Below are 17,180 nucleotides of genomic sequence, written 5' to 3' on the forward strand. Positions count from 1 at the left end.
GGCGCTGTTTCGAAAATTTTTCGCAGTTTTGCAAATTTCGTGGGAAATTCACAAATTTTTCGGCGAAGCCAAACACCCCAAATCCGCCCATCACTATTCCCTATAAATCTTTCAACACCAATTACAACCAGAACTAATCTGACAATCTAGTTTGTGCTAAGCCTTCTCTACTCCTACAGTGTAATTCCTGTACCATTGGCTCTTATATAAAACAAGCTTATAAAAAGGAGAAAATAACACAAGGAAACCTGTAAAAACCGTAAATTCGATTTCCAATGGACCCACACTCTCAAACCGCATCCTTTTAGTATTAGTATATATTGGGGGGATTGTTCTTTGCAAGTGAATCAATCAGTTCCTTGTTTTCTATTTTGCCTTCATAATGGCTCCTATACAGCAATCTGTAACTTTTTAAGATCCAAGAATATCAGTCTTTAGCCTTAAAATGTTTAAATGCTTTGTCGTCCTTTCTGTTAAATTCCTTATGTGAAGTTTGCCTTGTAGGGTTAGACCTTAAGGCTAACAGCACACGAATTTTTGGAGTGGAAAACCTTCCATGCGTGATCAGCGACAGGGCAGATATCAATCTTGTCCCTAGATGCAGGCGCCGGACCAATTGGGTGCCAAGTAGGACATTAGCCTTAGGGCCGTGATCCTCCATAATTCACCCCTTATGTCTTATGTCGACCTATTGAAATTTGATTTTTGTAACCTATATTAAACGAGACATTACGGTTACTATATTATATATAGTTATGGAACCTGGAGTTTTTCCGAATAAGGGATCTTTTTGTAAATTGGATCTCCATGGCTTAATTCTACTTACAATTAATTTGAACATGAAATAGGCTGGTTTTGCTTCCAATAAGGATTAATTATATCTTAGTTGGGATCAAGTACAAGCGACTGTTTTATTATTACACAGAAAAAAGGAAATCGTTTCTACAAATTTGGATTATTTCATTATAATGGGAGTCTACGGAAGACATCCATTCCATAATTCAGAGGTTTCTGGATAACGGGTTTCCGGATAACGCATCCCATACCTGTACTGTCTATAGTTATACAGGCATGGGACCTGTTATCCAGAATACTCTGGACCTGGGGTGTTCCGGGTAACGGATCTTTCTGTAATTTGGATCTTTATACCTTAAGTCTACTAGAAAATCATGTAAACCTTAAATAAACCCAATAAGCTGGTTTTGCTTCCAATGAGGATTAATTATATCTTAGTTGGGATCAAGTACAAACTACTGTTTATTATTACACAGAAAAAGGAAATTGTTTTTAAAAATTTGGATTATTTGGCTAAAATGGAATCGATGGGAGACGGCCTTCCCCTAATTAGGAGCTTTGTGGATAATGGATTTCCAATCAACAGATCCCATATTTTTATATATATACAGGTCCCATGCCTATGGGTTCAGCCTCCCCATGAATTCCCACCGAACTTCTGGGTTTCATGATTAACAGAGAAACCTTCCCTCCCTTTTTCTATTCATCCTGGCACTTTCTAACAAAATACAGTGACTCGTTCAGCCATGCCAATGGCTTTTGACTCTTTCCAGCTTTCAAACAGAGGTCACTGACCCCCTCTATAAAAACAACTCTACCAATGTATTGTTACTGCTACTTTTTATTACTCCTCTTCCTATTCAGGCCTCTCCTATTCATATTCCAGTCTCTTATTCACATCAGTGCATGGTTGCTAGGGGAATTTGAACCCTAGCAACCAGATGGCTGAAATGGCAAACTGGAGAGCTGCTGAATAAAAAGCTAAATAACTCCAAAACCACAAATAATAAAAAATGAAAACCAATTGCAAATTGTCTCAGAATATCCCTCTCTACATCAGACTAACCGTTAATTTAAAGGTGAACAAGGAGGCCATTGTCACGGTATTATTCCACGCCAACTCATGTTCCTCCCAATCATCTGCGCTTACCTTTTCCTACTCTCCATCGCTCTATATTGAGTGATAATGAACAAGCCATGACTTGCCCCTCACCCCCAAAACAATGCAAATATGGACTTGGTACAGTCCAAAGATCATACATATACAGAGATGCCTCCCTATGCACATGGGCATATATACATTTGCAACTTGATAAAGTACATTATGGAATATATATATATATATATATATATATATATATATATATATATATATATTTATGTGTGTATATATCAATCATTCTCATTTATCAATAGAAAAGGAACAAGGGAAAGGGGATAAGGAATCAATGCTCAGATTCACTGTCGTTATTGCTGTTTAGCTGCAGCCTCAGGAGTTACGTTATCCCCCATGTTTAACTCCCGAAAGCACAGGATATTAACAAATAATAAATAATACTTAAATGGCATTATGTTGTGTTATCTTCCTATAAGAAGGGTTACCAAGTGCTCCAACCTGCTTCCCATTGACTTGAATAGAAAGAGTCTCGACTCAACTGTCCCCTGCAATGATCATCCAAAAAAAAAAAAAACTTGCGCAATTCATAGAACAAATGATAAAGGGTTGGGCGACCCAGGCTCTTCCCCTTCGCTTTATAAGGAAGATTAGTTAGCGTCATCCAGATCCCCATCCCGAGACGCATCACTCAATATATCTTGTAATAGCCATAGACTGGAGTACTTGGAATTACAGGCAATTAATCGAGAATGCGGTTCTTTTTAACCCTTCCTGCTGGGAGCAATGCACCATCAGAACAGAGGAGAGAGTTTGCCGGTCTATTTTAATGGAAATCAATAGAGAATATGATGTTTGTGTGTGTGAATATGCATATACAGGTATAGGATCCGTTATCTTGAAACCTATTATCCAGAAAGCTCCTAATTACAGTCTCCCATAGACTCCATTTTAATCAAATAAGTCAAAATTTTTAATAATAACACAGTCGCTTGTACTTGTTCCCAACTTACATATAATTAATCCTTATTGGGCACAAGACAAACCTGTTGGGTTTAAATCATGTTTAAATGATTTTTTTTAGTAGACTTAAGGAATCGTCATCCAAATTATAGAAAGACTCCTTATCCAGAAAACCACAAGTTCCAAAAATTCTGGATACCAGATCCCATACCTACACACACACACTGATGTATACACAGAGAGATACATTCATGATACATAACAAACACACACATTGATGTATACATAGAGAGATGAATACTGCACACACACGTGTATAAATACATATATATACATATATATATATATATATACATATATACATATATACATATATACATATATACATATATACATATATACATATATACATATATACATATATACATATATACATATATACATATATATATATATATATATATATATATAAATAAATGATACACAAAAGCCATTCAGCCTCGTGTTTTTATATGGTCATGAAACTCCTCAGTAACTTATAATATACTTATAATTATATGTACTTTATCCTTATAATTATATGTACTTTATTCATAATTATATGTACTTTATTCACATATATATATATATCGTATATACATAATAATACATGTATCTATGTGTCTGTATATCTATGTATTTATACACGTGTGTGTGTGTGGGCGGTATTTAACACTCTGTGTATATATGTGTGTGTTTGTGTGTTATTTATCTTTGAATGTATCTCTCTGTATACATCAATGTGTGTGTGTGTGGGGGTGTGTGTGTGTGTGTGTATATATATATATATATATATGTATATGTGTGTATATATATATATATATATATATATATATATATATATATATATTGACAGCAATCACAGTCACATATAGAGACACACATTACGTTGCTGCTGCTGCTGCAGAATTATCCGGGGCCAATACCAACCTGTACCCTGGCATCCTCCCCAGTCACACTATACTCACATTCCTGTGTTCTGCACCAATTCACCACAATGACACAAGTCTTCCTACAAGTTTCCTAGGGATCATCTCCGGCAGGGAACCCCCCAGCGTCACCCCCTGTCTCCCAGCATGAATCAAGCTCCCCTGGGTTCCATTGATTTACAATGTGTCTCCCCAGCAGATGGGACCTGGTTTGCTTTGCTGAGAGTCGGGCAGCTCGCCCTGTACATGGAGCAGATCCTTTGTGTAGAGATGTGTGTGCGGAATGAAAAGGATTTACCTTTGGTTTGTTAAAAGCCATAGAGCTCAGTGTAATCCCTGCTGCTCAGCTCGGTGACAGATTGAGGCTTTCCTCTGTCTCTAGCCCAGCTCTGCTCTATGTCCCACTGCCAGTTCAGCCTTTTCAATATAGACACACCTCTTGTGTGCTGTCAACTGCCGGAAAAACTAGCACACATGCTGCACTGAGATAATAAGATCAGCCCAGGCTCAGCCTACTACAGCTATATATATATATATATATATATATATATATATATATAATGAGCCAACCCCTATGTGTGCTCCCAGGAATAACATACAGGTATTTATTGGGGTAATTAGACTATCTTCCCTTAGCTGATCATTAATAACTCCCAGCAGCTTCACTCTGCAATTCATAACTTGTATGATTTATTGGAAAACTTTGTGTATTTTCCTATTTATGCACTTCTCAAGAGGAATTTATTTTCTTCATTAAATAAAAGGAATACTTTGTGACTGTGGGATAGCAGGTATAGTAGGGAGAGATGGTGCCTATAGTAACAGTGGAATAATAGTCTCTGGGAAGGGAGTGTGACTGTGGGATAGCAGGTATAGTAGGGAGAGATGGTGTCTATAGTAACAGTGGATAATAGTCTCTGGGAAGGGAGTGTGACTGTGGGATAGCAGGTATAGTAGGGAGAGATGGTGCCTATAGTAACAGTGGTATAATTGTCTCTGGGAAGGGAGTGTGGCTGTGGGATAGCAGGTATAGTAGGGAGAGATGGTGTCTATAGTAACAGTGGGTAATAGTCTCTGGGAAGGGAGTGTGACTGTGGGATAGCAGGTATAGTAGGGAGAGATGGTGCCTATAGTAACAGTGGGATAATTGTCTCTGGGAAGGGAGTGTGGCTGTGGGATAACAGGTATAGTAGGGAGAGATGGTGCCTATAGTAACAGTGGATAATAGTCTCTGGGAAGGGAGTGTGACTGTGGGATAGCAGGTATAGTAGGGGGAGATGGTGTCTATAGTAACAGTGGGATAATAGTCTCTGGGAAGGGAGTGTGACTGTGGGATAGCAGGTATAGTAGGGAGAGATGGTGTCTATAGTAACAGTGGATAATAGTCTCTGGGAAGGGAGTGTGACTGTGGGATAGCAGGTATAGTAGGGAGAGATGGTGCCTATAGTAACAGTGGATAATAGTCTCTGGGAAGGGAGTGTGACTGTGGGATAGCAGGTATAGTAGGGAGAGATGGTGTCTATAGTAACAGTGGGATAATAGTCTCTGGGAAGGGAGTGTGACTGTGGGATAGCAGGTATGATAGGGAGAGATGGTGCCTATAGTAACAGTGGATAATAGTCTCTGGGAAGGGAGTGTGACTGTGGGATAGCAGGTATAGTAGGGAGAGATGGTGCCTATAGTAGCAATGGGTATCAGTTGTAACACTATTTTCTTGTTGCCAAGGACTGTGTATCTTAGTAAATAGATAGCAAATAGCAATTTTGGAGAAGTTCAAAAGATCAACACCAGATAATTAGATGACTGTTGATAGTTGAGAGTTGCCGGCAGGAGGGTTTACTAAAGTTTGCGCTTCTCCAGCTGTATAAAATCTGTATTGACTTTATGTTGGAAATCAGGAGGGAACAGCAAAGTTCATGCTGTTATTCGTACAAACTGACATGTAAAGAATCCGAAGCTCGAAGGAAACAATATTCAAGTATGGAACAGCGAGTATTTGTCAAAACAAAATTCCTTGCCCTTAGGTGAGAGCTTCAGTACAGAACAAAGAATGTCACAAATGTTACAACATGCTCTAGAAGAACAGAGGAAGCTTTCTTAAATGAACATATGCGTGTGTCTAATGTATAATTTCAGTTCTGTGGGGATTGTCGCTGCTGGAACCACCAATAAATAACCTGTGACACACACTTGCCCATATTATAATATACAAAACGACTGGCCACACTATACAGGTATAGGACCCATTATCTGCAATGCTTGGGACCTGGGGCTTCCAGTTGAGGGGTTTTGACTTTTGATCTCCATACCTCAGCTATTTAAACATTAAAGGGCATAAAAATAAAATCCCATTTTTAATTTAATCAAAAATAATCCTATCTCTAATATACTTTAACTAAAAAATGTGTACTGTTTTTATATGAAACCTGAGTGTATGCAGTGAGATTCTCCCTTCATTTACTGCTGTGGATAGGAATTGTCAGACGGTCCCTAACTGCTCTGCAGGGAAACAATCATACTTATGTACAGCAGGGGGAGCCCCCGCCTTACTTCCCAGTCATGCAGAACTCAAGCAGCTTTGTTTGTTTCCCTGTAGAGCAGTCGGCGACTGTGTAGAGATTTGTATTGGATTTTATTTTTGCCTTTACATCCCCTTTACTGTTTCCAACTCCAGCTGCAGGGACAAAGATCATGGAGCCAGATTTAAACCGATAAACTGGGATTCTATTTGGAGGATTATTTTGCTGCAGCCACTGGTTCTGCAGAGTTGGAGAAAGTTTGTATTAAACAATACAAAAACTATAAAATCCACATTAGATTACATGACAACACAGGACCCAGTGCAGTCTGTATATTCTGATTATTAATCAGTCTTGTTGTATCGGCTTCTGGCAAATATTATTTGACTTGTGCTGTTTTGATCATTTATGACGATCCCTAAGCAGCTCAGACCACACTGAGCATGTGCACAGTCTTGGTCTTGCAAAGATGTATAACAAAGTTACAAGATGGTGACCCCCTGTGGCCAACTTTGAAAGCATAAATCATTTGTTTGATTAGGCTTGTGGTGCAGTAAGTTCATGTTTATGTTTCAGGCATTTCTAGCCTTATTCTATTTTAGACTTTACTTCCCCTTCAAATAACCCAATAGGATTGATTTATCACCGACATAGATTTATGTATCGTTGTTATAAAACATCATTTCAGAGAAAGCAGGCTATATATATATATATATATATAGTCCAGCCACATTTGGGAAACCCAAGGTTGATCTAAAGCACAAGCAACTTTTTTTGTAATCTTGCACGGCCAATCACATTAGGAAAGACTCACAGAGGAGGAAGGCCATTGGTGGGACTGTGCTACTGTACATAAATAACAAGGCTGGGCACAAGAAGCTTGCGGTCCAGGGAACTGGAAAATCTAGTGAATAAAACATAAGACAAAAATACATTTCCTCTCTGTTTTACAGAATGTGACTACAGATCAGTGTCAGACACTGCGGGGAAGTGACTAATGAGCGAGGAACACATTATCAGATTAAGAGAGGAATAAATAAGATCAGTCACATTACTGTGCAACATGGGTAGCCTGGCACGCTGATTAATGGGCTGAGAATATCCGCTGGCACATGTACTGTCTCTAGTGAGAATTCTGCCCACTAGCCACCAAGCCCATAGTTACCACCTACCCTTCACCTCCTGCCCACAAGTGTCCCGTGTGGGTGGGTTTCTTAAAGCTGTAGAGCAGGGGTCCCCAACCTTTTGTAGCTGTCAGTAACATTCAGAAGTAAAAAGGAGTTGGGGAGCAACACAAGCATGAACAATTTTGTTGGGGTGCCAAATGAGTGCTGTGATTGGCCATTTAGCGCCCCTATGGGGATTGTCATCCTACATTGAGTCTCTGTTTGGCAGTACACGTGGTTTTTATACAACCAAAACTTGCCTCCAAGCCGGCAAGCACCTGTTTTGAGGCCACTGGGAGCAACATCTAAGGGGTTGGAGAGCAACATGTTATTGATCCCTGGTTGGGGATCAATGCAGAGGAAGCAGACCCCCTGGTAGAAAATCCCCTATTTCCAGACCATGTGGGTGGTCTGCAGGCACCATGTAGGCCCAGATTTTGGGGTTGGGTGCCCCTAGGTCACTGGGTCCTATTGCCTGGCCGCCTCAAGCTCTTACCTCCTCTCCCCACGCTCGAGCATGCAATGGAAGTGCTGGGAGGCGGATCACTGGGGATTGCGCATATAGGAGTTTGCGTCCCCCAATTCTCCTTAGGTTGGGAGGCCCCTAAGATCTTGCCACCCTAGGCCCTGGCCTTTGTGGCATCACCACAAATCCAGGCCTGGCACCATGCCTAGGTACTCCGGTAGGGTGTGGACTTTATATTTTTGTAAAATAAAGGAAAAAGAGCTTACTATACCTAACTGATATGCTTCCTGGAGTGATGTCACTTCCACGGTAAAGTCATATGACTTGCAAGTCACATGAGCTGCTGGAGGGCACTGGATTGTTTTTTTGGAAATGCCGCTGTAGAATGAGTCATGGGGTTTAAGGGGGGTTAAATGTAGGTTGTCAAGTCTGGATGGGTCTGCCAGATACACACAGGCCTCTGTTGGTGATACTAACCTGATGCACCTAATGAACAGGGAGGAGCAGGTACACAGAGGAGGCAGGACTCTAAAGGGAAGGATCTAAAAATCTTATTGAGCCATGTTGCTTTAAGGATTCAGCCCAGCATGCTTTAGCCCAGTGATCCCCAACCAGTGGCATGTGAGTAACATGTTGCTCTCCGACCCCTTGGATGTTTCTCCCAGTGGCCTCAAAGCAGGTGCTTATTTTTTAATTTCTGGCTTGAAGGCAATTTTAGTTGTACAAAAAGCATGTGTACTGCCAATGAGAGCCTCTTGTAGGCTGCAAGTTCACACAGGGGCTACCAATTGCCAATAACATTCCATATTTCGCACCCCTAGGAACTTCTTGAATACTTATGTTGCTCTCCAATTTAAATTTTAAATGCGGCTCAGAAAAGGTCGGGGACCCCTGCTTTAGGCCTTGATAATACATTGAAGTATCTGGGTGTTTGTTAAGCAACATTTTGGAAGCCAATGCTTGAACACCAGCTTTAAAGGGCATGTAAACCCTGTTGCTCAACACCGTAGTTTGCTCCGATCTTACTGGACAATGTCTGCATCCTCCCGACATCTCCAGGGCCCGTGCTCCATCGAGTAAAAGAGAATCCTCTAACGTTGAGAATCCCGTCTGCTCTGTGTAAATCTCGCTCAGGGTTCTTTGTACCTGCAATTCAAGCTGGAGGCATCAAACAGTTTTTCTAGCATGAGGCAAACAGATGTAGAGTATGTTCTCCCTCTAATGTTTTATTACAGAATAGAGGCGCAATAATGTCTGTATACAAGATAACCGCAAGTTGGCCAACATATTGCTGGGGTTATAGTAACGCCATCCTATCCTCTGCACTGCAAGGAAAAAAAAAAAAAAAGACCTTCTCTAGTTCCATAAAACCTTCAACTTTTCCAACAACACCATGAAGCCTGATTGAAGTCACTCAACATCAGTTTCCTAGGCAACACCAGCCACATAAAGGGCAATCACCTTGTGACCTCATATTTACCCAAAACCTTCAGACAAATGGACGGACCATAGAGATGCTAAAGCACAACAATGGTTAGGGTATTGGTCCAGTGAAGCAAAAGAACCATATGGATTAGGGGATGAGAAGGACTAAAAAGAGCTAAAGAGCCTTATTCAAATGCAAAACAGGTGTAGAGAGACCCTAAAACAGAAGGTTTTCACGTGTCTCATGTAAGAAAGTCCTGTTTATGGCCAAGCCATGTGAAATAATCATCATATTTGCTCAGACTCTAAAGATAGAGTTTAAGTAGCATTACACACGGTTGTATTTTACAAAGTTTCTTTTCTATGAAATGAATATGAATAATAATAATAATGTTATTTAATCTGAAATTGCCATGAGTTCATTTTTAACCCCCAACATAACTGCATTAAAAGAACCTGCCCCTTTGTTACATTGTAGGACGGTGAATAATACATAATTGGCCCATCAACGAGAGTGAATAGTATTCCATTGTGACACAAAGGCAGAGAGCATGCTGGGAACTGTACCCAAGGTAAATGGTAAGTGTTGAGCTCCAGTCTCTTGCCATTGCTTTGTTACTGCCCCCTCCAGTGGCTCTTTGTCTCGTCAATAAACCCAACAAAACCATCAGTGACAAGGTCTCATCATTCTGATGTGCTCCTGGGTCCCATTGAAGGCCTGGGGATGGAAGCTGGATTTTTGTTTTGACCTTCTAGAATGTTTGGGGCTGACTTTACTATGGCAACCCATTGTGAGTCTTCTGTTGGAACAAGGACAATGAGTGTTGTAGTTGCTATTTATATGTACCTAATGTACTCAACACAAAGAAGCCTCGTTGAGAGGACAACCCAGTAGATGTTGAGTGGAAAAGACTTGGCCATAATTGGTCCAGACAAGAGGACCACTTGGGTTTTTTTTTTAGCTGAAACTCTTATTTCAGCTACAGAAAAGTTGTACTTTCTGGGAAAAGCAAAACTGAAAAACCTGCCATGGAATAGTTGTGTTACTTTCTACTACCCAAAACTGTGTGAATGGCTCCATAAGGGAACCTCAAGCTATGGGTGTAGGACAGGGGTCCCCAACCTTTTTTAAGCACATTCAAATTGAATTAAAAGTTGGAGAGCAACACAATCATGTTTAAGAGTTTCTGGGGTGCCAACTATAGGCTCTGGTTGGCTACTGGTAGCTCCAACATGGGCTAGAAGCCTACAGGAGGCTCTGTTTGACAGTACACCTTGTTTTTATGCAACAAAACTTTGACTTCAAGCCAGAAATTCAAAAATAAGCACCTGCTTCACAGCCACTGAGAGCAACAGCCAATGGGGTGGAGTGGAGCATGTTGCTATGAGCCTCAGGCTGAGGGTCAGTTGGTTAGAAAGCTTATTTAACCTCTTTGACGCACACTTGGGTAATTCACAACAAGCTATTCCCTCATAGTGTGTCCATGGGAAATGATAAGGCAGCCCCTACCCTTATGTATAAATACAAAAATACAGAGAAGACATACTGCTGAAGGGAAACCATATGGCAGAGCACCTGAATAAAAAGCTAAATAACTGAAAAAACAAATAATAAAAAATGAAAACTAATTGCAAATGGTCTCAGAATATCCCTCTCTACATCATACTAACAGTACATTTAAAGGTGAACAACCAAAATCCACACAATGCTGTTGTGACTATATGATAATGTCGTTGTGTGTAACCTTGAGCATTCCACATTCTTCCTACAGACTTGCTACTGGGAGTCCTTGTCCTTCAGCCTCTTCTCACTTGTTTCTCACTCATTATCTTCCCTGTCCATCTGCTGGGATTTCTTTCCGTTATTTTATCATCCTATCAGTAGGCTTTAGGTTTAATAAACACAATCATATTCACTAAACCCTGTCCCAATCAGAGAGTCTTGGACTTATTGCATATTTATAATAAGAATGGACCTAAAGCAATGGTTGACTTTTTAGGTTCAAGCCCCATTTGGAGGCCCCTTCTTTAGTGATGGTCCCTGATCAGGGGTGTAACTATAGAGGAAGCAGACCCTGAGGCTGCAGGGGGCCAGGAGGCATAGGGGACCCACAAGGCCCAAATAATGAGCGATTTTAACATTTATTGATAAAACAGGGCAATCTCTGGATATGTTGGGGGCCCTAAAATTTATTTACTGTGGGGCCCAGTAACTAGTTACTCCACTGTCCCTGATCACTAATAATAAGGCGACAGCTACAGGAGAACGTTCGTATATAAGCCATAATTCCAACAAGTTTTCATCCCAAATCTCACCAGAACTGACCTTTGAGCTGGGTCTGCAGTAGTTTGGGACAGGGTCGGACTGGAGCCTTGGGGGCCCACCGGAGCTGGAAAATGAAGGGCCCTCCTGGCAGTCCTGGGGGCCCCCTCCCGACCTCCAAATTCTCACCCGGCGTGTACATACGTGAACTCTAATGGTGCAGGAGCCGGTGTTTCTGGGGCAGTAGGTCTGGGTCGGTGAGAACCATGAGGTCCGGGAACCCACCGGGTTTTTTCCCGGTGTCCCACCAGCACAGTCCGACCCTGGTTTGGGAACCTCTGGATCTCGAAGGGCCCACATTATATAATAATAAGAAAAACAAAGTGGCCTGGATTTGGACAGCCTTGGGCTTAAGGGGCAAACCAAGTAACATTTTGGCCCATTTACTTCATTCTTGGGAACTCAAAGTTCTGCTGTAGATCCAGATGGTTTCCAAATACTCCCGAAGCGTCAACACTGAATTGCAACATCTTTCTCATGACTTAATTTGATCAATTTTAAGAAGAGCTGGAGAGAGACGTTGGCCTGGGGCCTGCAGAGATTTGTACGGATATTCATTGGGGATTGAGAATGGAATGAACGTGAAGTCTGGGATCTGTGTTCTTGCACGGACACTCTGTTCCTAATTCCTCAGTGGTTGTGACTCTGTCCTGCTGAGCTGCCCGGCACAATTGTGTTAGAGAATTATTGAACCATCTAAAAAACAAATGCTCTGTAAGGCTACAAATATATTGTTATTGTTACTTTTTATTACTGATCCTTCTATTCAGGCCTCTCCGATTCATATTCCAGTCTCTTATTCAAATCAATGCATGGTTGCTAGGTGAATTTGGACCCTAGCAACCAGATGGCTGAAATTGCAAACTGGAGAGCTGCTGAATAAAAAGCAAAATAATTTAAAAACCACAAAAATTAAAACCAATTGCAAATTGTCTCTACATCATAACTAAACATTTAATTCAAAAGTGAATAACCCCTTTAATGGGAAGAGAAATTTAATATAAAAAAAAACGAGGTGCAGGGTCGGCAACTGGTGGATTCTAAGGGGTTAAGGGGTCCTGAAGGCTGCCCCCCTAACTCACCACATGTCTATATAAACAAAGAATCATCACAAATTGTATTCAAAAGCTTCAAGTTTCAAATGTTTCCCATTGCTTTCGAATAGTTTTTTTTTCTGCTGGGTTGTTCAGCATGGCTTTTTTGTGTCATAAAATTGTAATGAACCTGTTAGAAAACTGCTGAATAATAAATGATAAAGGGGAAACGCAGGAGGGAGAAATTGTTGACTGAGAAGATTAGAAGGGAGTGGCAACAGGAGGGAGAAATATGGAAAAGAGAAAATTGATTCAGAAAGGAAAACATTTATTCATTCACTGTAAAGCCTCATACCATAAAACTATGGCAGCATAGGTATTCCCTGTACTAAGCACAATTCATCAGGAACAGTCCCCTAAGTTTGCTCATAGTCAGTACAGAGAGATCCCATAAAACTATGGCAGCATAGGTATTCCCTGTACTAAGCACAATTCAGCAGGAACAGTCCCCTAAGTTTGCTCATAGTCTGTACAGAGAGATCCCATAAAACTATGGCAGCATAGGTATTCCCTGTACTAAGCACGATTCAGCAGGAACAGTCCCCTAAGTTTGCTCATAGTCTGTACAGAGAGATCCCATAAAACTATGGCAGCATAGGTATTCCCTGTACTAAACACAATTCAGCAGGAACAGTCCCCTAAGTTTGCTCATAGTCTGTACAGAGAGATCCCATAAAACTATGGCAGCATAGGTATTCCCTGTACTAAGCACAATTCAGCAGGAACAGTCCCCTAAGTTTGCTCATAGTCTGTACAGAGAGATCCCATAAAACTATGGCAGCATAGGTATTCCCTGTACTAAGCACGATTCAGCAGGAACAGTCCCCTAAGTTTGCTCATAGTCTGTACAGAGAGATCCCATAAAACTATGGCAGCATAGGTATTCCCTGTACTAAGCACAATTCAGCAGGAACAGTCCCCTAAGTTTGCTCATAGTCTGTACAGAGAGATCCCATAAAACTATGGCAGCATAGGTATTCCCTGTACTAAGCACAATTCAGCAGGAACAGTCCCCTAAGTTTGCTCATAGTCTGTACAGAGAGATCCCATAAAACTATGGCAGCATAGGTATTCCCTGTACTAAGCACAATTCAGCAGGAACAGTCCCCTAAGTTTGCTCATAGTCTGTACAGAGAGATCCCATAAAACTATGGCAGCATAGGTATTCCCTGTACTAAGCACGATTCAGCAGGAACAGTCCCCTAAGTTTGCTCATAGTCTGTACAGAGAGATCCCATAAAACTATGGCAGCATAGGTATTCCCTGTACTAAGCACAATTCAGCAGGAACAGTCCCTAAGTTTGCTCATAGTCTGTACAGAGAGATCCCATAAAACTATGGCAGCATAGGTATTCCCTGTACTAAGCACAATTCAGCAGGAACAGTCCCTAAGTTTGCTCATAGTCTGTACAGAGAGATCCCATAAAACTATGGCAGCATAGGTATTCCCCTGTACTAAGCACAATTCAGCAGGAACAGTCCCTAAGTTTGCTCATAGTCTGTACAGAGAGATCCCATAAAACTATGGCAGCATAGGTATTCCCCTGTACTAAGCACAATTCAGCAGAATGGTATAAATGTAAAATGACCTTCCCTTGTGTGTGTGTCATTATTAGATCATAAAACCATAATCTAAAACCTTTGGTGTGGCCTCATCATAAACATTAACATGCTGAAACATCAGTTTTCTCTGCAGGACTGTGGTATATTTACAGCATTCACACTACATAAAAGTAGTGAACTCAAAGTTGAACAACCCCTTTTTAAGTTAAGTGGAAAGGTGAGGGTCTTGGAACCCATAGCAACCAATCAGATATTTGCTTTTAAAGCACCAGAGAAACAAACGGGGCATCGTGATTGGCTGACACGGAGACCCCGTGAAACAATGAGCCCCTTTCTATCATCCAATTTCATGAGTTGCACAAGTTCTCATGGTGCTGTAACCTCTGTGCAAACACTGAAGCTTCAAAGTTTACTCACTGGGGACAGTGGCAGCTGCTTACACACGACATACAATGGGAATACTATAACCATTGCTCTTTTATTCTTTTGCCAACAGCATGAAAGATTTTTTTCCCCATGTTTACCCCTGATCTTTGACTCTTGTTTACATTGTAGGAATTGCTTAAAAAAAAATGTGTTCATGGATTGCTTGAGATCCCCCCCCCTATAATTTTACATTCAGCTTTCAATTGGGGTCACTGACCCCATCTAAAAACGTAAGGCTACAAATATATTGTTATTGCTACTTTTTATTAAGGACATTCCTATTCTTATTCCAGTCTCTTATTCAAATTAGTGCATGGTTGTGAGGGTAATTTGGACCCTAGCAACCAGACGGCTGAAACTGCAAACTGGAGAGCTGCAGTTAAATACGTCAAAAAACACAAATAATAAAACATGAAAACCAATTGCAAATTGTCTCAGAATATCCCTCTCTACATAATACTACAAGTTAATTTTTAACCCCTTTAAAGGAGGAAATTTAATTCTCAGTTTCTAAAGCCTGAAAAAATTTCTGGAAACATACAATTTTATTTTCTGACCAAGAGGTTTAGCAATTCTATAACAGTAATGATTCAGGCCTTTAATGTTGCCCCCAGCAGCTCCCCATCTTGGATCTTGTTAGACCATCCTTTGAGTGTCAGTGACTCTGCACATGCTCAGTGGGCTCTAGGCTAAACTTAGGGGTTGTGAGAAAGAAGCTGATGCTATTGGGCTGGCAGAATGCACAGACTTTGGTGCTGCCACTATTTTGACCCATAGCATCCAATAAGATGTTTGCTTTTAAACAGGTGACCGCTAAATGCTTTCTGCTGATTGGTTGCTATGGGTTATTGCTCCGGGGCAAATTTAATGTCTTTTATTAAATAACCCCCATAGTAGGATATATGCAATTTCTGTTTTATCTATAACGAGGATAAATACAGTGAGAATTTTATTAAAAAAAAAAATGAATAATCGCTCAAGAACGCATAAGGGCAGAGACACAATCTCTTCTTCGGGGCGACTAATCTCCCCGAACTGCCTCCGGCCGCCTACAGTTTAAATCAACAGCGGGATGGGAATCGCTGCTCTTCGTTTTCCGAAGTCGCCCGAAGCTGCCTCAGGAGGAAACTTGGGAAAAGAAGCGCTCAGAGTGCCATCCTGCCAGCGATTTAAATTCTAGCCGGTCGGAGGCAGTTTGGGGAGATTAGTCCCCCGAAGAAGAGGAGATTTGTCGGTGGGCGACTAATCTCCCTGAATCTGAGCGTGTTTCTCTGCCCTAACAGGCTAATGGCTAGTTCCCTTGGCCTCCCCCAAATTGACCCATGAAGCAGCCCCCATATGAAGCCCCTCAAACACTCGGCTACTTGTCCAAAGCATGGAATGTTATTTATAAAAACATTGTGCAACACATCCAGTCCTGATAAAGAGCAGCTGCGGTTAATTGGTTACAGAGAATCCACCACATTCTCTCTCTGTGGACATGAGCCAGACACACGCCAGTTATATTCTATATTAACTCTATATAATCCAAACATACATCATGGACACTGCTAAGAGGGTCCCCCATCCTAATTCTTCCTTAGCATAAACAGTGTCGGACTGGGACACCAGGGGCCCATCCAAAAACCTTTGACCAGGGGCCCACCAATTAATCTTAGACCAGGGGCCCACCCTTAGTATCATTATTCTTCCTCTCCTCACTCAACCTCTATTCTCCTAGTCTCTTTTCTTTACATACTATAATCTATTATTCCATCTCTTTAGCCTCTTTGTTCTCATAGAAATAGGGAATGGCCATGAAATAGGCCAAATGTTTAGCAGCAGGAGGGCCACTGACACCTGGGCCCACTGGGACTTTTGCTGGTATCCCAGTGGGTCAATTCAACACTGAGCATAAACCATCACCCAACTGATTCGGCCCATATTGGAAAAAAAAAAAGTTGTGAGAAGTGTGGGGGGCACAAGCTTAAAACACAGCACCACCCAGTGGCTGGTAAACTCTGTGCCGATTCAAGGGAATATCACAATTTTTGCAGCTTTGAATAAAATGTATGGTACAGCCAGAAATACATGTGTGAAAGGGTTGAATAAGGAAATATAGCGAAGAGAAAGCTTTGATCATGGATGAGACTCTATTTATTAATTGTATGTCTCTTAAAAATATATTGGCTTTTGGTATATCCTCTAGTGTCAAACGTGTTTGAACAACAGTGACACCTTGTGTACATTTTTGGCTGTTACCAGAATGTTGTATTCGATATGTACTTGGCAAATTGTTATATCTGCTGAGCACACAACATTGGGCAAAGAAAAACATTAACTATTATCCCACTGTTACTATAGGCACAATCCCTCCCT

The 17,180-nt window shown here is 41.1% G+C and overlaps 2 protein-coding genes across 4 annotated transcripts in view; one reads left to right on the plus strand and one right to left on the minus strand.

Moving 5' to 3' along the window:
- Nucleotides 1-4,252, minus strand: part of ada.L (adenosine deaminase L homeolog) — a 41,279-nt gene extending 37,027 nt beyond the window's left edge. The window contains exon 1 of one of the 2 annotated variants that reach the window (XM_041575818.1): nt 4,139-4,252. In XM_041575818.1, coding sequence (XP_041431752.1) covers nt 4,139-4,159 — 21 coding nt within the window. In that variant the 5' untranslated portion in view covers nt 4,160-4,252. Of the gene's footprint in view, nt 1-3,879; nt 4,097-4,138 lie in introns of those variants that run through there. The other variant, XM_041575819.1, reaches the window with a different exon arrangement.
- A 4,449-nt stretch (nt 4,253-8,701) lies between these two features.
- Nucleotides 8,702-17,180, plus strand: part of ccn5.L (cellular communication network factor 5 L homeolog) — a 29,754-nt gene continuing 21,275 nt past the window's right edge. The window contains exon 1 of one of the 2 annotated variants that reach the window (XM_041575821.1): nt 8,702-9,995. The gene's annotated coding sequence lies outside the window, so the exon portion shown is untranslated. The remainder of the gene's footprint in view (nt 9,996-17,180) is intronic. The other variant, XM_041575820.1, reaches the window with a different exon arrangement.

The sequence above is a fragment of the Xenopus laevis genome, chromosome 9_10L (genome assembly GCF_017654675.1).
Source record: "Xenopus laevis strain J_2021 chromosome 9_10L, Xenopus_laevis_v10.1, whole genome shotgun sequence".
NCBI classification, from domain to species: Eukaryota; Metazoa; Chordata; class Amphibia; order Anura; family Pipidae; genus Xenopus; species Xenopus laevis.